The sequence below is a fragment of the Hypanus sabinus genome, unplaced genomic scaffold (genome assembly GCF_030144855.1).
Source record: "Hypanus sabinus isolate sHypSab1 unplaced genomic scaffold, sHypSab1.hap1 scaffold_2626, whole genome shotgun sequence".
NCBI lineage: Eukaryota > Metazoa > Chordata > Chondrichthyes > Myliobatiformes > Dasyatidae > Hypanus > Hypanus sabinus.
Window position 1 is genome coordinate 1 of NW_026780756.1, and position 22446 is coordinate 22446.

The 22446-nt window shown below is 59.0% G+C and overlaps 1 protein-coding gene across 1 annotated transcript; it reads left to right on the forward strand.

Moving 5' to 3' along the window:
• The first annotated feature begins 6798 nt into the window (after positions 1–6798).
• Positions 6799–15690, forward strand: LOC132388085 (twinfilin-1-like). Its single transcript, XM_059960438.1, has 3 exons — positions 6799–7060; positions 7935–8056; positions 14886–15690. The coding sequence occupies exons 1-3, from the start codon at positions 6814–6816 to the stop codon at positions 15282–15284; spliced, it is 768 nt and encodes a 255-aa protein (XP_059816421.1). The 5' UTR covers positions 6799–6813; the 3' UTR covers positions 15285–15690.
• The last annotated feature ends 6756 nt before the right edge of the window (positions 15691–22446 follow it).

Below are 22446 nucleotides of genomic sequence, written 5' to 3' on the forward strand. Positions count from 1 at the left end.
GCTGGGCCCCCTGACTGAGTCACATTGACTTGTCACTCCCCCCCCCCCCCCCCCTTACCGGTCCCATCCAAACTGCTCTTCAGAGTTGCAATCCAGCTCGCGTCCACCATTTCCACTGGCAGCTCGTTCCACACTCCTGAGTGAAGACCTGTATTCTCTTCATACAGTTCACCTCTCCTCTCCTCCTATCCCCCCCACTGGCCCTCCTCCTATCCCCCCACTGGCCCTCCTCGCCTATCCCCCCCCACTGGCCCTCCTCCTATCCCCCCCACTGGCCCCTCCTCCCCTATCCCCCCCCCGCCCCCCCCACTGGCCCTCCTCCTATCCCCCCCCACTGGCCCTCCTCCTATCCCCCCCACTGGCCCTCCTCCTATCCCCCCCCACTGGCCCTCCTCCTATCCCCCCCCACTGGCCCTCCTCCTATCCCCCCCACTGGCCCTCCTCCTATCCCCCCCACTGGCCCTCCTCCTATCCCCCCCACTGGCCCTCCTCCTATCCCCCCCACTGGCCCTCCTCCTATCCCCCCCACTGGCCCTCCTCCTATCCCCCCACTGGCCCTCCTCCTATCCCCCCCACTGGCCCTCCTCCTATCCCCCCCACTGGCCCTCCTCCTATCCCCCCCACTGGCCCTCCTCCTATCCCCCCCACTGGCCCTCCTCCTATCCCCCCCACTGGCCCTCCTCCTATCCCCCCCACTGGCCCTCCTCCTATCCCCCCCACTGGCCCTCCTCCTATCCCCCCCACTGGCCCTCCTCCTATCCCCCCCACTGGCCCTCCTCCTATCCCCCCCACTGGCCCTCCTCCTATCCCCCCCACTGGCCCTCCTCCTATCCCCCCCACTGGCCCTCCTCCTATCCCCCCCACTGGCCCTCCTCCTATCCCCCCCACTGGCCCTCCTCCTATCCCCCCCACTGGCCCTCCTCCTATCCCCCCCACTGGCCCTCCTCCTATCCCCCCCACTGGCCCTCCTCCTATCCCCCCCACTGGCCCTCCTCCTATCCCCCCCACTGGCCCTCCTCCTATCCCCCCCACTGGCCCTCCTCCTATCCCCCCCACTGGCCCTCCTCCTATCCCCCCCACTGGCCCTCCTCCTATCCCCCCCACTGGCCCTCCTCCTATCCCCCCCACTGGCCCTCCTCCTATCCCCCCCACTGGCCCTCCTCCTATCCCCCCCACTGGCCCTCCTCCTATCCCCCCCACTGGCCCTCCTCCTATCCCCCCCACTGGCCCTCCTCCTATCCCCCCCACTGGCCCTCCTCCTATCCCCCCCACTGGCCCTCCTCCTATCCCCCCCACTGGCCCTCCTCCTATCCCCCCCACTGGCCCTCCTCCTATCCCCCCCACTGGCCCTCCTCCTATCCCCCCCACTGGCCCTCCTCCTATCCCCCCCACTGGCCCTCCTCCTATCCCCCCCACTGGCCCTCCTCCTATCCCCCCCACTGGCCCTCCTCCTATCCCCCCCACTGGCCCTCCTCCTATCCCCCCCACTGGCCCTCCTCCTATCCCCCCCACTGGCCCTCCTCCTATCCCCCCCACTGGCCCTCCTCCTATCCCCCCCACTGGCCCTCCTCCTATCCCCCCCACTGGCCCTCCTCCTATCCCCCCCACTGGCCCTCCTCCTATCCCCCCCACTGGCCCTCCTCCTATCCCCCCCACTGGCCCTCCTCCTATCCCCCCCACTGGCCCTCCTCCTATCCCCCCCACTGGCCCTCCTCCTATCCCCCCCACTGGCCCTCCTCCTATCCCCCCCACTGGCCCTCCTCCTATCCCCCCCACTGGCCCTCCTCCTATCCCCCCCACTGGCCCTCCTCCTATCCCCCCCACTGGCCCTCCTCCTATCCCCCCCACTGGCCCTCCTCCTATCCCCCCCACTGGCCCTCCTCCTATCCCCCCCACTGGCCCTCCTCCTATCCCCCCCACTGGCCCTCCTCCTATCCCCCCCCACTGGCCCTCCTCCTATCCCCCCCCACTGGCCCTCCTCCTATCCCCCCCACTGGCCCTCCTCCTATCCCCCCCCACTGGCCCTCCTCCTATCCCCCCCACTGGCCCTCCTCCTATCCCCCCCCACTGGCCCTCCTCCTATCCCCCCCACTGGCCCTCCTCCTATCCCCCCCCACTGGCCCTCCTCCTATCCCCCCCACTGGCCCTCCTCCTATCCCCCCCCACTGGCCCTCCTCCTATCCCCCCCCACTGGCCCTCCTCCTATCCCCCCCACTGGCCCTCCTCCTATCCCCCCCCACTGGCCCTCCTCCTATCCCCCCCCACTGGCCCTCCTCCTATCCCCCCCCACTGGCCCTCCTCCTATCCCCCCCCACTGGCCCTCCTCCTATCCCCCCCCACTGGCCCTCCTCCTATCCCCCCCCACTGGCCCTCCTCCTATCCCCCCCACTGGCCCTCCTCCTATCCCCCCCACTGGCCCTCCTCCTATCCCCCCCCACTGGCCCTCCTCCTATCCCCCCCCACTGGCCCTCCTCCTATCCCCCCCCACTGGCCCTCCTCCTATCCCCCCCACTGGCCCTCCTCCTATCCCCCCCCACTGGCCCTCCTCCTATCCCCCCCCACTGGCCCTCCTCCTATCCCCCCCCACTGGCCCTCCTCCTATCCCCCCCCACTGGCCCTCCTCCTATCCCCCCCCACTGGCCCTCCTCCTATCCCCCCCCACTGGCCCTCCTCCTATCCCCCCCCACTGGCCCTCCTCCTATCCCCCCCACTGGCCCTCCTCCTATCCCCCCCCACTGGCCCTCCTCCTATCCCCCCCCACTGGCCCTCCTCCTATCCCCCCCCACTGGCCCTCCTCCTATCCCCCCCCACTGGCCCTCCTCCTATCCCCCCCCACTGGCCCTCCTCCTATCCCCCCCCACTGGCCCTCCTCCTATCCCCCCCCACTGGCCCTCCTCCTATCCCCCCCCACTGGCCCTCCTCCTATCCCCCCCCACTGGCCCTCCTCCTATCCCCCCCCCACTGGCCCTCCTCCTATCCCCCCCCACTGGCCCTCCTCCTATCCCCCCCCTACTGGCCCTCCTCCTATCCCCCCACTGGCCCTCCTCCTATCCCCCCCACTGGCCCTCCTCCTATCCCCCCCCACTGGCCCTCCTCCTATCCCCCCCCACTGGCCCTCCTCCTATCCCCCCCACTGGCCCTCCTCCTATCCCCCCCCACTGGCCCTCCTCCTATCCCCCCCCACTGGCCCTCCTCCTATCCCCCCCCACTGGCCCTCCTCCTATCCCCCCCCACTGGCCCTCCTCCTATCCCCCCCACTGGCCCTCCTCCTATCCCCCCCCACTGGCCCTCCTCCTATCCCCCCCACTGGCCCTCCTCCTATCCCCCCCACTGGCCCTCCTCCTATCCCCCCCCACTGGCCCTCCTCCTATCCCCCCCCACTGGCCCTCCTCCTATCCCCCCCCACTGGCCCTCCTCCTATCCCCCCCCACTGGCCCTCCTCCTATCCCCCCCCACTGGCCCTCCTCCTATCCCCCCCCACTGGCCCTCCTCCTATCCCCCCCACTGGCCCTCCTCCTATCCCCCCCCACTGGCCCTCCTCCTATCCCCCCCCACTGGCCCTCCTCCTATCCCCCCCCACTGGCCCTCCTCCTATCCCCCCCCACTGGCCCTCCTCCTATCCCCCCCCACTGGCCCTCCTCCTATCCCCCCCCACTGGCCCTCCTCCTATCCCCCCCCACTGGCCCTCCTCCTATCCCCCCCCACTGGCCCTCCTCCTATCCCCCCCCACTGGCCCTCCTCCTATCCCCCCCCACTGGCCCTCCTCCTATCCCCCCCCACTGGCCCTCCTCCTATCCCCCCCCACTGGCCCTCCTCCTATCCCCCCCCACTGGCCCTCCTCCTATCCCCCCCCCACTGGCCCTCCTCCTATCCCCCCCCACTGGCCCTCCTCCTATCCCCCCCCACTGGCCCTCCTCCTATCCCCCCCCACTGGCCCTCCTCCTATCCCCCCCACTGGCCCTCCTCCTATCCCCCCCCACTGGCCCTCCTCCTATCCCCCCCCACTGGCCCTCCTCCTATCCCCCCCCACTGGCCCTCCTCCTATCCCCCCCCACTGGCCCTCCTCCTATCCCCCCCCCCACTGGCCCTCCTCCTATCCCCCCCACTGGCCCTCCTCCTATCCCCCCCACTGGCCCTCCTCCTATCCCCCCCACTGGCCCTCCTCCTATCCCCCCCACTGGCCCTCCTCCTATCCCCCCCACTGGCCCTCCTCCTATCCCCCCCACTGGCCCTCCTCCTATCCCCCCCACTGGCCCTCCTCCTATCCCCCCCACTGGCCCTCCTCCTATCCCCCCCACTGGCCCTCCTCCTATCCCCCCCACTGGCCCTCCTCCTATCCCCCCACTGGCCCTCCTCCTATCCCCCCCACTGGCCCTCCTCCTATCCCCCCCACTGGCCCTCCTCCTATCCCCCCCACTGGCCCTCCTCCTATCCCCCCCACTGGCCCTCCTCCTATCCCCCCCACTGGCCCTCCTCCTATCCCCCCCACTGGCCCTCCTCCTATCCCCCCCACTGGCCCTCCTCCTATCCCCCCCACTGGCCCTCCTCCTATCCCCCCCACTGGCCCTCCTCCTATCCCCCCCACTGGCCCTCCTCCTATCCCCCCCACTGGCCCTCCTCCTATCCCCCCACTGGCCCTCCTCCTATCCCCCCCACTGGCCCTCCTCCTATCCCCCCCACTGGCCCTCCTCCTATCCCCCCCACTGGCCCTCCTCCTATCCCCCCCACTGGCCCTCCTCCTATCCCCCCCACTGGCCCTCCTCCTATCCCCCCCACTGGCCCTCCTCCTATCCCCCCCACTGGCCCTCCTCCTATCCCCCCCCCACTGGCCCTCCTCCTATCCCCCCCACTGGCCCTCCTCCTATCCCCCCCACTGGCCCTCCTCCTATCCCCCCCACTGGCCCTCCTCCTATCCCCCCCACTGGCCCTCCTCCTATCCCCCCCACTGGCCCTCCTCCTATCCCCCCCACTGGCCCTCCTCCTATCCCCCCCCCACTGGCCCTCCTCCTATCCCCCCCACTGGCCCTCCTCCTATCCCCCCCACTGGCCCTCCTCCTATCCCCCCCACTGGCCCTCCTCCTATCCCCCCCCACTGGCCCTCCTCCTATCCCCCCCACTGGCCCTCCTCCTATCCCCCCCACTGGCCCTCCTCCTATCCCCCCCACTGGCCCTCCTCCTATCCCCCCCACTGGCCCTCCTCCTATCCCCCCCACTGGCCCTCCTCCTATCCCCCCCACTGGCCCTCCTCCTATCCCCCCCACTGGCCCTCCTCCTATCCCCCCCCACTGGCCCTCCTCCTATCCCCCCCACTGGCCCTCCTCCTATCCCCCCCACTGGCCCTCCTCCTATCCCCCCCACTGGCCCTCCTCCTATCCCCCCCACTGGCCCTCCTCCTATCCCCCCACTGGCCCTCCTCCTATCCCCCCCACTGGCCCTCCTCCTATCCCCCCCACTGGCCCTCCTCCTATCCCCCCCACTGGCCCTCCTCCTATCCCCCCCACTGGCCCTCCTCCTATCCCCCCCACTGGCCCTCCTCCTATCCCCCCCACTGGCCCTCCTCCTATCCCCCCCACTGGCCCTCCTCCTATCCCCCCCACTGGCCCTCCTCCTATCCCCCCCACTGGCCCTCCTCCTATCCCCCCCACTGGCCCTCCTCCTATCCCCCCCACTGGCCCTCCTCCTATCCCCCCCACTGGCCCTCCTCCTATCCCCCCCACTGGCCCTCCTCCTATCCCCCCCCACTGGCCCTCCTCCTATCCCCCCCCACTGGCCCTCCTCCTATCCCCCCCCACTGGCCCTCCTCCTATCCCCCCCACTGGCCCTCCTCCTATCCCCCCCACTGGCCCTCCTCCTATCCCCCCCACTGGCCCTCCTCCTATCCCCCCCACTGGCCCTCCTCCTATCCCCCCCACTGGCCCTCCTCCTATCCCCCCCACTGGCCCTCCTCCTATCCCCCCCACTGGCCCTCCTCCTATCCCCCCCACTGGCCCTCCTCCTATCCCCCCCACTGGCCCTCCTCCTATCCCCCCCACTGGCCCTCCTCCTATCCCCCCCACTGGCCCTCCTCCTATCCCCCCACTGGCCCTCCTCCTATCCCCCCACTGGCCCTCCTCCTATCCCCCCCACTGGCCCTCCTCCTATCCCCCCCACTGGCCCTCCTCCTATCCCCCCCACTGGCCCTCCTCCTATCCCCCCCCACTGGCCCTCCTCCTATCCCCCCCCCACTGGCCCTCCTCCTATCCCCCCCCCCCACTGGCCCTCCTCCTATCCCCCCCCACTGGCCCTCCTCCTATCCCCCCCCACTGGCCCTCCTCCTATCCCCCCCCCACTGGCCCTCCTCCTATCCCCCCCCCACTGGCCCTCCTCCTATCCCCCCCCCCACTGGCCCTCCTCCTACCCCCCCCCACTGGCCCTCCTCCTACCCCCCCCCCACTGGCCCTCCTCCTACCCCCCCCCCACTGGCCCTCCTCCTACCCCCCCCCACTGGCCCTCCTCCTATCCCCCCCCCACTGGCCCTCCTCCCTGCGCGCCCTCGTTGTCGGAAACCCCATGCGGTCATGGGAACGTGCAAACTCCTGAAAGTTGGCAGCGGGAATTGGATCCCGGATGGCGATGGCTGGTTCTGGTCCAGCGGTTACACAGAGCCCTTGTCTGTCCCACTGCCCAGCGCTTCAGGGAGCGAAGACCGAACACATTCAACCTTTCCCTATACCTCAGACCCGGCAACAGCCTCGTAAATTTTCTCTGTCCCTCTTGATGTCTTTCCTGTAGGTAGGTGACCAGAACGGCTGACAATCTCAAATCAGGCCTCGTATGAATGCTACAGGTCGTCCCAGGTTCCTGCATTCGGATCCCAGTGCTCTCCCTTCCTCCTCCCTAACATCGCTCTCCCTTCTCGCCCTTCTGCAGAGGCTTGACACGGAGCAGGAAGTGATCACATTGGTCAGCGAGCGGACGATCGGGCTGGAGGATTTGCCCAGCCAGGTTCCCGCCGACTCCCCCCGCTGGCATTTTTTCCTGTACACGCATTCGCACGAGGGCCAGACCCTCGATTCGCTGGGTGAGTGGCTGTAACGAGTTTGCTGCCTCTGAGGAGTTCTGCGGGGTGGCGGGAAACAGCGTCCGGGGGTGGTACGGTACACACAGATACGATAGTGGTGTTAATTCCAAACGCCGGCTCATGGACTGCACTATAACACACACTCAGTGCCCGGACCGATGAAGGCCAGTGAGCCAAACTTCATCACCCACGATGGCGCTTACAGGAAACTTTAGAACTTTAACAACCTTGACAGTGCACTTTGGTCCACAATGTTGTGCTGATCATTTAGTATACTCCCAAATCAATTTAACCCTTCCAGCTGACGCACCCCTCCATCTATCTGCCTGTCTCAGAGTCTCTCACGTGCCCTCGTCGTTTCTGCTCTCCATCGCCTCCCCAGCAGCACGTCCGCCCTCTGTCTGTAAATCAAACCCGACCTCTGACATTCTCTCCCATACATTCCTGCAGGTTCGATATGCTAACACATACAAACTTTGATAATTCTTTATTCACCCAACGTATGCCCTGAAATGTGTGATGGGACGGTGAGCAGGGAGATTCACTCTGTGTCTGACCCCGGGAGTGTGTGATGGGACGGTGTAGAGGGAGATTCACTCTGTGTCTGACCCCGGGAGTGTGTGAAGGGACGGTTGTGGAGGGAGATTCACTCTGTGTCTGACCCCGGGAGTGTGTGATGGGACAGTGTAGAGGGAGATTCACTCTGTGTCTGACCCCGGGAGTGTGTGATGGGACGGTCTGGAGGGAGATTCACTCTGTGTCTGACCCCGGGAGTGTGTGATGGGACGGTGTGGAAGGCGCCTCACTTTGTGTTGGATGGACGGTATCTGTGGGGTGTGTTGAACGTGACTCTGTAATATTTCTCTCTCTGCAGTGTTTATCTACTCGATGCCGGGCAGCAATTGCACCATCAAGGAGCGGATGCTGTATTCTAGCTGCAAGGCTCCGTTCATCGCCAGCGTGGAGCAACAGATGGGGCTGGAAATCGCAAAGAAGGTGAGGGCAGCGGGTCGAGACCATGGGGAGGGGAGGAGCCCACGGGAAATCTGCCTACACCGCATTATCTGCCCAGCAAAACTTCACGCCTGCTTGAAGATCTTTCTGCCATCCACCGATTCCAGTGGCGCGAGTTTGAGTGAAGACGTCCCCCCTTGTGTTCTCATTAATCCTGATCAAGTTAGTCTGATCAAAGTTTAAAGTTGAAACTAAATTTATTGTCGAGGTGCGTACAGTCAGGAGCACAACGATTTACAGAACCAGCGACGGTTCAGTTCCTGTCACTGTCTGTGAGGAGTTTGCACGTTCTCCCCGTGACCGCGTGGGTTTCCTCCCGCAGTCCGAGTACGTACCGGTGGTTGTGTCAACCATTGTCGTTAGCCAGTCCCCTCTGTCACCACACAACATTGCAGACACTCTCATCCACTTTCTGTAACCCTGTTATGCTGCTGACATTGAGAATACACTCAGTTTATGTTAACCCCTCACTTCATATATAATTAATTATTTAAAGGTCAAAGTACATTTATTATCAAAGTATGTATATGTTTTACAACCTTGACATTCGCCTCCTGACCATTAGCTAGAAAACAAGAAAGCGGACAGAACCAATGTCCAAAGACAGGGTTCAACTCCCAGTGTGCAGAACGTTCGTGTTGTGCTCCATGTCGTGACCTGATCAACACCCCACAGTAAATTCCTCAGGCATGCAGCAATGAAAGTTAATCTTCAATGCATAGATATAACCCTGAGACACCGGTCAGTTACAGATCTCCCCCTGAGAGAGAGGGACTGAGAGACACCGGTCAGTGTACAGATCTCCCTCTGAGAGAGAGGGACTGAGAGGCACAGGTCAGTGTACAGATCTCCCTCAGAGAGAGAGGGACTGAGAGACACCGGTCAGTGTACAGATCTCCTCCTGAGAGAGAGGGACTGAGAGACACCGGTCAGTGTACAGATCTCCCTCTGAGAGAGAGGGATTGAGAGACACCGGTCAGTGTACAGATCTCCCCCTGAGAGAGAGGGACTGAGAGACACCGGTCAGTGTACAGATCTCCCTCTGAGAGAGAGAGACTGAGAGACACCGGTCAGTGTACAGATCTCCCCCTGAGAGAGAGGGACTGAGAGACACCGGTCAGTGTACAGATCTCACCCTGAGAGAGAGGGACTGAGAGACACGGGTCAGTGTACAGATCTCCCTCTGAGAGAGAGGAACTGTGACACCGGTCAATGTACAGATCTCCCTCTGAGAGAGAGACTGAGAGACACCGGTCAGTGTACAGATCTCACTCAGAGAGAGCGGGGTTGAGAGACAAAGGTCAGTGTACAGATCTCCCTCTGAGAGAGGGACTGAGAGACACCGGTCAGTGTACAGATCTCCCCAGAGAGAGAGGGACTGAGAGACTACGGTCAGTGTACAGATCTCCCTCTGAGAGAGAGGGACTGAGAGACACGGGTCAGTGTACAGATTTCCCTCTGAGAGAGAGCGACTGAGAGACCACTTCAGTGTACAGATCTCCCCCTGAGAGACACCGGACAGTGTATAGATCTCCCCCAGAGAGGGACTGTGAGACACCAATCAGTGTACCGATCTCCCCCAGAGAGGGGACTGTGAGACACCAATCAGTGTACCGATCTCCCCCTGAGAGAGAGGGAATGAGAGATCTTGGTCAGTGTACAGATCTCCCTCTGAGAGAGAGGGACTGAGAGACACTGGTCAGTGTACAGATCTCCCTCTGAGAGAGAGACTGAGAGACACCGGACGGTGTACAGATTTCCCCCTGAGAGAGAGACTGAGAGACACCGGTCAGTGTACAGATTTCCCCCTGAGAGAGAGACTGAGAGACACCGGTCAATGTACAGATCTCCCCCTGAGAGAGAGACACCGGTCAGTGTACAGATCTCCCCCTGAGAGAGGGACTGAGAGACAACGGTCAGTGTACAGATCTCCCTCTCAGAGAGAGGGACTGAGAGACCACTTCAGTGTACAGATATCCCCCAGAGAGGGACCGTGAGACACCGGTCAGTGTACAGATTTCCCCCTGAGAGAGAGGGACTGAGAGACACCGGTCAGTGTACAGATCTCCCTCAGAGAGAGAGGGCCTGAGAGACACCGGTCAGTGTACAGATCTCCCTCTGAGAGAGAGGGACTGAGAGACGTGGGTCAGTGTACAGATCTCCCTCTGAAAGAGAGGGACTGAGAGACACCAATCAGTGTACAGATCTCTCCCTGAGAGAGAGGGACTGAGAGACACCGGACAGTGTACAAATCTCCCCCTGAGAGAGAGGGACAGAGAGACATGGGTCAGTGCACAGATCTCCCTCTGAGAGAGAGGAACTGAGAGACACCGGTCAGTGTACAGATCTCCCCCTGAGAGACACCGGTCAGTGTACAGATCTCCCCCTGAGAGAGAGGGACTGAGAGACACCGGTCAGTGTACAGATCTCCCCCTGAGAGAGAGGGACTGAGAGACACCGGTCAGTGTACAGATCTCCCCGGAGAGAGAGGGCCTGAGAGACACCGGTCAGTGTACAGATCTCCCCCTGAGAGAGAGGCTGAGAGACACCGGTCAGTGTACAGATCTCCCCCTGAGAGAGAGGGACTGAGAGACACCGGTCAGTGTACAGATCTCCCCCTGAGAGAGAGGGACTGAGAGACACCGGTCAGTGTACAGATCTCCCCCTCAGAGAGAGGGACTGAGAGACACCGGTCAGTGTACAGATCTCCCCCTGAGAGAGATGGACTGAGAGACAACAGTCAGTGTACAGATCTCCCCCTGAGAGAGAGGGACTGAGAGACACTGGTCAGTGTACAGATCTCCCTCTGAGAGAGAGACTGAGAGACACCGGTCAGTGTACAGATTTCCCCCTGAGAGAGAGACTGAGAGACACCGGTCAGTGTACAGATCTCCCTCTGAGAGAGAGGAACTGTGACACCGGTCAATGTACAGATCTCCCTCTGAGAGAGAGACTGAGAGACACCGGTCAGTGTACAGATCTCACTCAGAGAGAGCGGGGTTGAGAGACAAAGGTCAGTGTACAGATCTCCCTCTGAGAGAGGGACTGAGAGACACCGGTCAGTGTACAGATCTCCCCCTGAGAGAGAGAGGGACTGAGAGACTACGGTCAGTGTACAGATCTCCCTCTGAGAGAGAGGGACTGAGAGACACGGGTCAGTGTACAGATTTCCCTCTGAGAGAGAGCGACTGAGAGACCACTTCAGTGTACAGATCTCCCCCTGAGAGACACCGGACAGTGTATAGATCTCCCCCAGAGAGGGACTGTGAGACACCAATCAGTGTACCGATCTCCCCCAGAGAGGGACTGTGAGACACCAATCAGTGTACCGATCTCCCCCTGAGAGAGAGGGAATGAGAGATCTTGGTCAGTGTACAGATCTCCCTCTGAGAGAGAGGGACTGAGACGTGGGTCAGTGTACAGATCTCCACTGAGAGAGAGGGACTGAGAGACACCAATCAGTGTACAGATCTCTCCCTGAGAGAGAGGGACTGAGAGACACTGGTCAGTGTACAGATCTCCCTCTGAGAGAGAGACTGAGAGACACCGGACGGTGTACAGATTTCCCCCTGAGAGAGAGACTGAGAGACACCGGTCAGTGTACAGATTTCCCCCTGAGAGAGAGACTGAGAGACACCGGTCAATGTACAGATCTCCCCTGAGAGAGAGACACCGGTCAGTGTACAGATCTCCCCCTGAGAGGGACTGAGAGACAACGGTCAGTGTACAGATCTCCCTCTCAGAGAGAGGGACTGAGAGACCACTTCAGTGTACAGATATCCCCCAGAGAGGGACCGTGAGACACCGGTCAGTGTACAGATTTCCCCCTGAGAGAGAGGGACTGAGAGACACCGGTCAGTGTACAGATCTCCCTCAGAGAGAGAGGGCCTGAGAGACACCGGTCAGTGTACAGATCTCCCTCTGAGAGAGAGGGACTGAGAGACGTGGGTCAGTGTACAGATCTCCCTCTGAAAGAGAGGGACTGAGAGACACCAATCAGTGTACAGATCTCTCCCTGAGAGAGAGGGACTGAGAGACACCGGACAGTGTACAAATCTCCCCCTGAGAGAGAGGGACAGAGAGACATGGGTCAGTGCACAGATCTCCCTCTGAGAGAGAGGAACTGAGAGACACCGGTCAGTGTACAGATCTCCCCCTGAGAGACACCGGTCAGTGTACAGATCTCCCCCTGAGAGAGAGGGACTGAGAGACACCGGTCAGTGTACAGATCTCCCCCTGAGAGAGAGGGACTGAGAGACACCGGTCAGTGTACAGATCTCCCCGGAGAGAGAGGGCCTGAGAGACACCGGTCAGTGTACAGATCTCCCCCTGAGAGAGAGGGACTGAGAGACACCGGTCAGTGTACAGATCTCCCCCTGAGAGAGAGGGACTGAGAGACACCGGTCAGTGTACAGATCTCCCCCTGAGAGAGAGGGACTGAGAGACACCGGTCAGTGTACAGATCTCCCCCTCAGAGAGAGGGACTGAGAGACACCGGTCAGTGTACAGATCTCCCCCTGAGAGAGATGGACTGAGAGACAACAGTCAGTGTACAGATCTCCCCCTGAGAGAGAGGGACTGAGAGACACTGGTCAGTGTACAGATCTCCCTCTGAGAGAGAGACTGAGAGACACCGGTCAGTGTACAGATTTCCCCCTGAGAGAGAGACTGAGAGACACCGGTCAGTGTACAGATCTCCCTCTGAGAGACACCGGTCAATGTACAGATCTCCCCCTGAGAGAGAGACTGAGAGACACTGGTCAGTGTACAGATCTCCCTCTGAGAGACACGCGGTCAATGTACAGATCTCCCCCTGAGAGAGAGACTGAGAGACACTGGTCAGTGTACAGATCTCCCCTGAGAGAGGGACTGAGAGACACCAGTCAGTGTACAGATCTCTCCCTGAGAGAGAGGGACTAAGAGACACCGGTCAGTGTACAGATCTCCCTCTGAGAGAGAGGGACTGAGAGACACCGGTCAGTGTACAGATCTCCCTCTGAGAGACACCGGTCAGTGTACAGATCTCCCCCTGAGAGAGAGACTGAGAGACACCGGTCAGTGTACAGATTTCCCCCTGAGAGAGACACTGAGAGACACCGGTCAATGTACAGATCTCCCCCTGAGAGAGAGACTGAGAGACACTGGTCAGTGTACAGATCTCCCTCTGAGAGACACCGGTCAATGTACAGATCTCCCCCTGAGAGAGAGACTGAGAGACACTGGTCAGTGTACAGATCTCCCCCTGAGAGAGAGACTGAGAGACACCGGTCAGTGTACAGATCTCCCCCTGAGAGAGAGACTGAGAGACACCGGTCAGTGTACAGATTTCCCCCTGAGAGAGAGACTGAGAGACACCGGTCAGTGTACAGATCTCCCTCTGAGAGACACCGGTCAATGTACAGATCTCCCCCTGAGAGAGAGACTGAGAGACACTGGTCAGTGTACAGATCTCCCTCTGAGAGACACCGGTCAATGTACAGATCTCCCCCTGAGAGAGAGACTGAGAGACACTGGTCAGTGTACAGATCTCCCCCTGAGAGAGGGACTGAGAGACACCAGTCAGTGTACAGATCTCTCCCTGAGAGAGAGGACTAAGAGACACCGGTCAGTGTACAGATCTCCCTCTGAGAGAGAGGGACTGAGAGACACCGGTCAGTGTACAGATCTCCCTCTGAGAGGAAGTCGTTACCGAGGAGTGGAACCCGGCTGTCTTCTGCTGCTGTCGCCCATCCACTTTAAGGTTCGATGTGTGTGCGTTCAGAGATGCTGTTCTGCACACAACTGTTGTAATGTGTGCTTATTTGAGTTACTGTCAACTTGAACTGGTCTGGCCATTCTCCTCTGACCTCTCTCACTAACGAGAGATTTTTGCCCCAGAACTCCTTAGAGTGGATGGTTTTTGTTTTTCGCTCAATTTTCTGTGAAGTCCAGACTGTCGTGTGTGAAAATCCCAGGAGATCAGCAGTTTGTCAGATTCTCAAACCTCCCCGTCTGGCACCAACAGTATTTCCCCGGTCAAAGCCACTTATGTCATGTTTCTTCCCGATTCTGATGTTTGGTCTGATCAACCACTGAACCTCTTGACCGTGTCTGCGTGCTTTTATGCACTATTAGCTAATTTACAGGTGTAGCTAATATAATGGCCACTGAGTGTGGAGCTGCTGATCATGTGCTCTCCATTGAACCTCTTGAAAGCAGTTTTAACCACAGCGTCCTCTCTCTCTCTCGATCGCTCCCTCTCGATCGCTCCCTCTCGATCGCTCCCCCTCGATCGCTCCCTCTCGATCGCTCCCCCTCGATCGCTCCCCCTCGATCGCTCCCCCTCGATCGCTCCCCCTCGATCGCTCCCCCTCGATCGCTTCCCCCTCGATCGCTCCCCTCGATCGCTCCCCCTCGATCGCTCCCCCTCGATCGCTCCCCCTCGATCGCTCCCCCTCGATCGCTCCCTCGCTCCCCTCGATCGCTCCCCCTCGATCGCTCCCCCCTCGATCGCTCCCCCTCGATCGCTCCCCCTCGATCGCTCCCCCTCGATCGCTCCCCCTCGATCGCTCCCCCTCGATCGCTCCCCCTCGATCGCTCCCCCTCGATCGCTCCCCCTCGATCGCTCCCCCTCGATCGCTCCCCCTCGATCGCTCCCCCTCGATCGCTCCCCTCGATCGCTCCCCCTCGATCGCTCCCCCTCGATCGCTCCCCCTCGATCGCTCCCCCTCGATCGCTCCCCCTCGATCGCTCCCCCTCGATCGCTCCCCCTCGATCGCTCCCCCTCGATCGCTCTCTCACTCTCTCACTCTTTTCCCCACTTGCTTCCCAGGTGGAAATCGACGCAGGCTCTGAGTTGACGGCCGACTACCTCCAGGACCAGCTTCACCCCCCAAAGCACGCCCCCCCGCCCCACCTTCGACAAGCCGCCGGGCCCCTCCCGCTCCCGCGGGGGCCCCCGCCGCATCGTCCGGACCCCACCGGAGTGACAGCAGTCAGTGCGGGGCGGGTGGGGAGGGGTCGTCCGCTGCCGGGAAGGAGGAAGGGTGCCTGGTGCCGAGAATTAAAAGGGAATTTTGTAACCGCAGGTTTGGAGCGTGTGAACTGGTTTTTTTTGTGGTGGGGGGGATGTTTATGGGACGGGAAGGGCTGTGGAAATTACCGATTGAATGTTTGGCACCAGGCGTACTTTGGATCTCAGATTGTGGAATATTTGGATCAATGTGATTGAGGAGGTGGGGACTGAAGCACCAACTCAATGCAGCCAGGCTGGGGGGGGGAACGTCAGCCAGAGGTCATGGGTTGAGGGTGAAAGGTGAGAAGTTTAAGGGGGACACGAGGGGAAACTTCTTCACTCAGAGGGTGGAACGAGCCTCCAGCATTCGAGCTCAATTTCAACAAGAAGTTTGAATAGGCACGTGGATGGGAGGGGTATGATCCCGGTGTAGGTCGATGGGAGTAGGCAGAATAAACGGTTTGGCATGGACTAGATGGGCTGAAGGGCCTGTTTCTGTGCTGTATTTTTCTGTGATTCTTCAGTGTAAACACAAAATTGATTTACAATTCACGTGCAGCTTGCATACACCTGTAGGTAGTTTGATATAATATTTTCAATAAATTTGTGCATGAAACAACAATGTGGTTTGAACCATCAGAGTGGTCAGCTTCGGCCACTGGGGTGGACAGCCAGTGACCATTCGGCAACCCCAGCGTGGCACGCACAGTCTGTACCCGTACGGCCATTTGGTGGGTTAGATTTTCGTCAGTAGTGATCTTAACAAGCCTGTCAATCATAATCAGGCACTTCAACAGGGTACGTGAACGGGGGTGGGGGGGGGGGCACCTCTCAGAACTGTGTGCAGAGGCCTGAAACTCCCCAGCGTCTTGTGGAATTTTCCATTCGTGGTGTCACTGTCAGTGCTCAAAAACATTTCAGATTTTGGAGACTCTGTCGGTCGGGGTCAATCATGGGTGTTGGGTCCCAGCTGTCTACATACACAAGCCAGGGCAGTACGACACGGAGAAGCAAGCTGTAACCCCTGTTACAGGCTGCCCCTCTCCACGTATCTGTGTAACCCCTGTTACAGGCTGCCCCTCTCCACGTATCTGTGTAACCCCTGTTACAGGCTGCCCCTCTCCACGTATCTGTGTAACCCCTGTTACAGGCTGCCCCTCTCCACGTATCTGTGTAACCCCTGTTACAGGCTGCCCCCCCCTCCACGTATCTGTAACCCCTGTTACAGGCTGCCCCCCCCCCACGTATCTGTGTAACCCCTGTTACAGGCTGCCCTCTCCACGTATCTGTGTAACCTCTGTTACAGGCTGCCCCTCTCCACGTATCTGTGTAACCCCTGTTACAGGCTGCCCCCCACGTATCTGTGTAACCCCTGTTACAGGCTGCCCCCCCACGTATCTGTGTAACCCCTGTTACAGGCTGCCCCTCTCCACGTATCTGTGTAACCCCTGTTACAGGCTGCCCCCCTCCACCTATCTGTGTAACTCCTGTTACAGGCTGCCCCTCTCCACGTATCTGTGTAACCCCTGTTACAGGCTGCCCCTCTCCACGTATCTGTGTAACCCCTGTTACAGGCTGCCCCTCTCCACGTATCTGTGTAACCCCTGTTACAGGCTGCCCCTCTCCACGTATCTGTGTAACCCCTGTTACAGGCTGCCCCTCTCCATGTATCTGTGTAACCCCTGTTACAGGCTGCCCCTCTCCATGTATCTGATGTATCTGTGTAACCCCTGTTACAGGCTGCCCCTCTCCACGTATCTGTGTAACCCCTGTTACAGGCTGCCCCTCTCCATGTATCTGATGTATCTGTGTAACCCCTGTTACAGGCTGCCCCTCTCCATGTATCTGATGTATCTGTGTAACCCCTGTTACAGGCTGCCCCTCTCCACGTATCTGTGTAACCTCTATTACAGGGTGCCCCTCCCCACGTATCTGTGTAACCCCTGTTACAGGCTGCCCCTCTCCACGTATCTGTGTAACCCCTGTTACAGGCTGCCCCTCTCCACGTATCTGTGTAACCCCTGTTACAGGCTGCCCCTCTCCATGTATCTGTGTAACCCCTGTTACAGGCTGCCCCTCTCCATGTATCTGATGTATCTGTGTAACCCCTGTTACAGGCTGCCCCTCTCCACGTATCTGTGTAACCCCTGTTACAGGCTGCCCCTCTCCACGTATCTGTGTAACCCCTGTTACAGGCTGCCCCTCTCCATGTATCTGATGTATCTGTGTAACCCCTGTTACAGGCTGCCCCTCTCCACGTATCTGTGTAACACCTGTTACAGGCTGCCCCTCTCCATGTATCTGTGTAACCCCTGTTACAGGCTGCCCCTCTCCACGTATCTGTGTAACCCCTGTTACAGGCTGCCCCTCTCCATGTATCTGTGTAACCCCTGTTACAGGCTGCCCCTCTCCATGTATCTGATGTATCTGTGTAACCCCTGTTACAGGCTGCCCCTCTCCACGTATCTGTGTAACCTCTGTTACAGGCTGCCCCTCCCCACGTATCTGTGTAACCCCTGTTACAGGTTGCCCCTCTCCACGTATCTGTGTAACCCCTGTTACAGGCTGCCCCCCTCCACGTATCTGTGTAACCCCTGTTACAGGCTGCCCCCCTCCAAGTATCTGTGTAACCCCTGTTACAGGCTGCCCCTCTCCACGTATCTGTGTAACCCCTGTTACAGGCTGCCCCTCTCCACGTATCTGTGTAACCCCTGTTACAGGCTGCCCCTCTCCACGTATCTGTGTAACCCCTGTTACAGGCTGCCCCTCTCCATGTATCTGATGTATCTGTGTAACCCCTGTTACAGGCTGCCCCTCTCCATGTATCTGTGTAACCCCTGTTACAGGCTGCCCCTCTCCATGTATCTGATGTATCTGTGTAACCCCTGTTACAGGCTGCCCCCTCTCCACGTATCTGATGTATCTGTGTAACCCCTGTTACAGGCTGCCCCCTCTCCACGTATCTGATGTATCTGTGTAACCCCTGTTACAGGCTGCCCCCTCTCCATGTATCTGTGTAACCCCTGTTACAGGCTGCCCCTCTCCATGTATCTGATGTATCTGTGTAACCCCTGTTACAGGCTGCCCCTCCCCACGTATCTGTGTAACCCCTGTTACAGGTTGCCCCTCTCCACGTATCTGTGTAACCCCTGTTACAGGCTGCCCCCCTCCACGTATCTGTGTAACCCCTGTTACAGGCTGCCCCCCTCCATGTATCTGTGTAACCCCTGTTACAGGCTGCCCCTCTCCACGTATCTGTGTAACCTCTGTTACAGGCTGCCCCTCCCCACGTATCTGTGTAACCCCTGTTACAGGCTGCCCCCCACCATGTATCTGTGTAACCCCTGTTACAGGCTGCCCCTCTCCACGTATCTGTGTAACCTCTGTTACAGGCTGCCCCTCCCCACGTATCTGTGTAACCCCTGTTACAGGTTGCCCCTCTCCACGTATCTGTGTAACCCCTGTTACAGGCTGCCCCCCTCCACGTATCTGTGTAACCCCTGTTACAGGCTGCCCCCCTCCATGTATCTGTGTAACCCCTGTTACAGGCTGCCCCTCTCCACGTATCTGTGTAACCCCTGTTACAGGCTGCCCCTCTCCACGTATCTGTGTAACCCCTGTTACAGGCTGCCCCTCTCCATGTATCTGATGTATCTGTGTAACCCCTGTTACAGGCTGCCCCTCTCCACGTATCTGTGTAACCCCTGTTACAGGCTGCCCCTCTCCACGTATCTGTGTAACCCCTGTTACAGGCTGCCCCTCTCCACGTATCTGTGTAACCCCTGTTACAGGCTGCCCCTCTCCATGTATCTGATGTATCTGTGTAACCCCTGTTACAGGCTGCCCCTCTCCATGTATCTGATGTATCTGTGTAACCCCTGTTACAGGCTGCCCCTCTCCATGTATCTGTGTAACCCCTGTTACAGGCTGCCCCTCTCCATGTATCTGATGTATCTGTGTAACCCCTGTTACAGGCTGCCCCCTCTCCACGTATCTGATGTATCTGTGTAACCCCTGTTACAGGCTGCCCCTCTCCGCGTATCTGATGTATCTGTGTAACCCCTGTTACAGGCTGCCCCTCTCCACGTATCTGTGTAACCCCTGTTACAGGCTGCCCCCTCTCCACGTATCTGATGTATCTGTGTAACCCCTGTTACAGGCTGCCCCCTCTCCACGTATCTGTGTAACCCCTGTTACAGGCTACCCCTCTCCATGTAGCTGATGTATCTGTGTAACCCCTGTTACAGGCTGCCCCTCTCCACGTATCTGATGTATCTGTGTAACCCCTGTTACAGGCTGCCCCTCTCCATGTATCTGATGTATCTGTGTAACCCCTGTTACAGGCTGCCCCTCTCCATGTATCTGTGTAACCCCTGTTACAGGCTGCCCCCTCTCCACGTATCTGATGTATCTGTGTAACCCCTGTTACAGGCTGCCCCCTCTCCACGTATCTGTGTAACCCCTGTTACAGGCTGCCCCTCTCCATGTATCTGATGTATCTGTGTAACCCCTGTTACAGGCTGCCCCTCTCCACGTATCTGTGTAACCCCTGTTACAGGCTGCCCCTCTCCATGTATCTGATGTATCTGTGTAACCCCTGTTACAGGCTGCCCCTCTCCACGTATCTGTGTAACACCTGTTACAGGCTGCCCCTCTCCATGTATCTGTGTAACCCCTGTTACAGGCTGCCCCTCTCCACGTATCTGTGTAACCCCTGTTACAGGCTGCCCCTCTCCATGTATCTGTGTAACCCCTGTTACAGGCTGCCCCTCTCCATGTATCTGATGTATCTGTGTAACCCCTGTTACAGGCTGCCCCTCTCCACGTATCTGTGTAACCCCTGTTACAGGCTGCCCCTCTCCATGTATCTGATGTATCTGTGTAACCCCTGTTACAGGCTGCCCCTCTCCACGTATCTGTGTAACCCCTGTTACAGGCTGCCCCTCTCCACGTATCTGTGTAACCCCTGTTACAGGCTGCCCCTCTCCACGTATCTGTGTAACCCCTGTTACAGGCTGCCCCTCTCCATGTATCTGATGTATCTGTGTAACCCCTGTTACAGGCTGCCCCTCTCCATGTATCTGATGTATCTGTGTAACCCCTGTTACAGGCTGCCCCTCTCCATGTATCTGTGTAACCCCTGTTACAGGCTGCCCCTCTCCATGTATCTGATGTATCTGTGTAACCCCTGTTACAGGCTGCCCCCTCTCCACGTATCTGATGTATCTGTGTAACCCCTGTTACAGGCTGCCCCTCTCCGCGTATCTGATGTATCTGTGTAACCCCTGTTACAGGCTGCCCCTCTCCACGTATCTGTGTAACCCCTGTTACAGGCTGCCCCCTCTCCATGTATCTGATGTATCTGTGTAACCCCTGTTACAGGCTGCCCCCCTCCACGTATCTGTGTAACCCCTGTTACAGGCTGCCCCTCTCCATGTATCTGATGTATCTGTGTAACCCCTGTTACAGGCTGCCCCTCTCCATGTATCTGTGTAACCCCTGTTACATGCTGCCCCTCTCCATGTATCTGATGTATCTGTGTAACCCCTGTTACAGGCTGCCCCCTCTCCACGTATCTGATGTATCTGTGTAACCCCTGTTACAGGCTGCCCCTCTCCGCGTATCTGATGTATCTGTGTAACCCCTGTTACAGGCTGCCCCTCTCCACGTATCTGATGTATCTGTGTAACCCCTGTTACAGGCTGCCCCCCTCCACGTATCTGTGTAACCCCTGTTACAGGCTGCCCCTCTCCATGTATCTGATGTATCTGTGTAACCCCTGTTACAGGCTGCCCCTCTCCATGTATCTGTGTAACCCCTGTTACAGGCTGCCCCTCTCCATGTATCTGATGTATCTGTGTAACCCCTGTTACAGGCTGCCCCCTCTCCACGTATCTGATGTATCTGTGTAACCCCTGTTACAGGCTGCCCCTCTCCGCGTATCTGATGTATCTGTGTAACCCCTGTTACAGGCTGCCCCTCTCCACGTATCTGTGTAACCCCTGTTACAGGCTGCCCCCTCTCCACGTATCTGATGTATCTGTGTAACCCCTGTTACAGGCTGCCCCCTCTCCACGTATCTGTGTAACCCCTGTTACAGGCTACCCCTCTCCATGTATCTGATGTATCTGTGTAACCCCTGTTACAGGCTGCCCCTCTCCACGTATCTGATGTATCTGTGTAACCCCTGTTACAGGCTGCCCCTCTCCATGTATCTGATGTATCTGTGTAACCCCTGTTACAGGCTGCCCCTCTCCATGTATCTGTGTAACCCCTGTTACAGGCTGCCCCCTCTCCACGTATCTGATGTATCTGTGTAACCCCTGTTACAGGCTGCCCCCTCTCCACGTATCTGTGTAACCCCTGTTACAGGCTGCCCCTCTCCATGTATCTGATGTATCTGTGTAACCCCTGTTACAGGCTGCCCCTCTCCACGTATCTGTGTAACCCCTGTTACAGGCTGCCCCTCTCCATGTATCTGATGTATCTGTGTAACCCCTGTTACAGGCTGCCCCTCTCCACGTATCTGTGTAACACCTGTTACAGGCTGCCCCTCTCCATGTATCTGTGTAACCCCTGTTACAGGCTGCCCCTCTCCACGTATCTGTGTAACCCCTGTTACAGGCTGCCCCTCTCCATGTATCTGTGTAACCCCTGTTACAGGCTGCCCCTCTCCATGTATCTGATGTATCTGTGTAACCCCTGTTACAGGCTGCCCCTCTCCATGTATCTGATGTATCTGTGTAACCCCTGTTACAGGCTGCCCCTCTCCACGTATCTGTGTAACCCCTGTTACAGGCTGCCCCTCTCCACGTATCTGTGTAACCCCTGTTACAGGCTGCCCCTCTCCACGTATCTGTGTAACCCCTGTTACAGGCTGCCCCTCTCCATGTATCTGATGTATCTGTGTAACCCCTGTTACAGGCTGCCCCTCTCCATGTATCTGATGTATCTGTGTAACCCCTGTTACAGGCTGCCCCTCTCCATGTATCTGTGTAACCCCTGTTACAGGCTGCCCCTCTCCATGTATCTGATGTATCTGTGTAACCCCTGTTACAGGCTGCCCCCTCTCCACGTATCTGATGTATCTGTGTAACCCCTGTTACAGGCTGCCCCTCTCCGCGTATCTGATGTATCTGTGTAACCCCTGTTACAGGCTGCCCCTCTCCACGTATCTGTGTAACCCCTGTTACAGGCTGCCCCCTCTCCACGTATCTGATGTATCTGTGTAACCCCTGTTACAGGCTGCCCCTCTCCGCGTATCTGATGTATCTGTGTAACCCCTGTTACAGGCTGCCCCTCTCCACGTATCTGTGTAACCCCTGTTACAGGCTGCCCCCTCTCCACGTATCTGATGTATCTGTGTAACCCCTGTTAC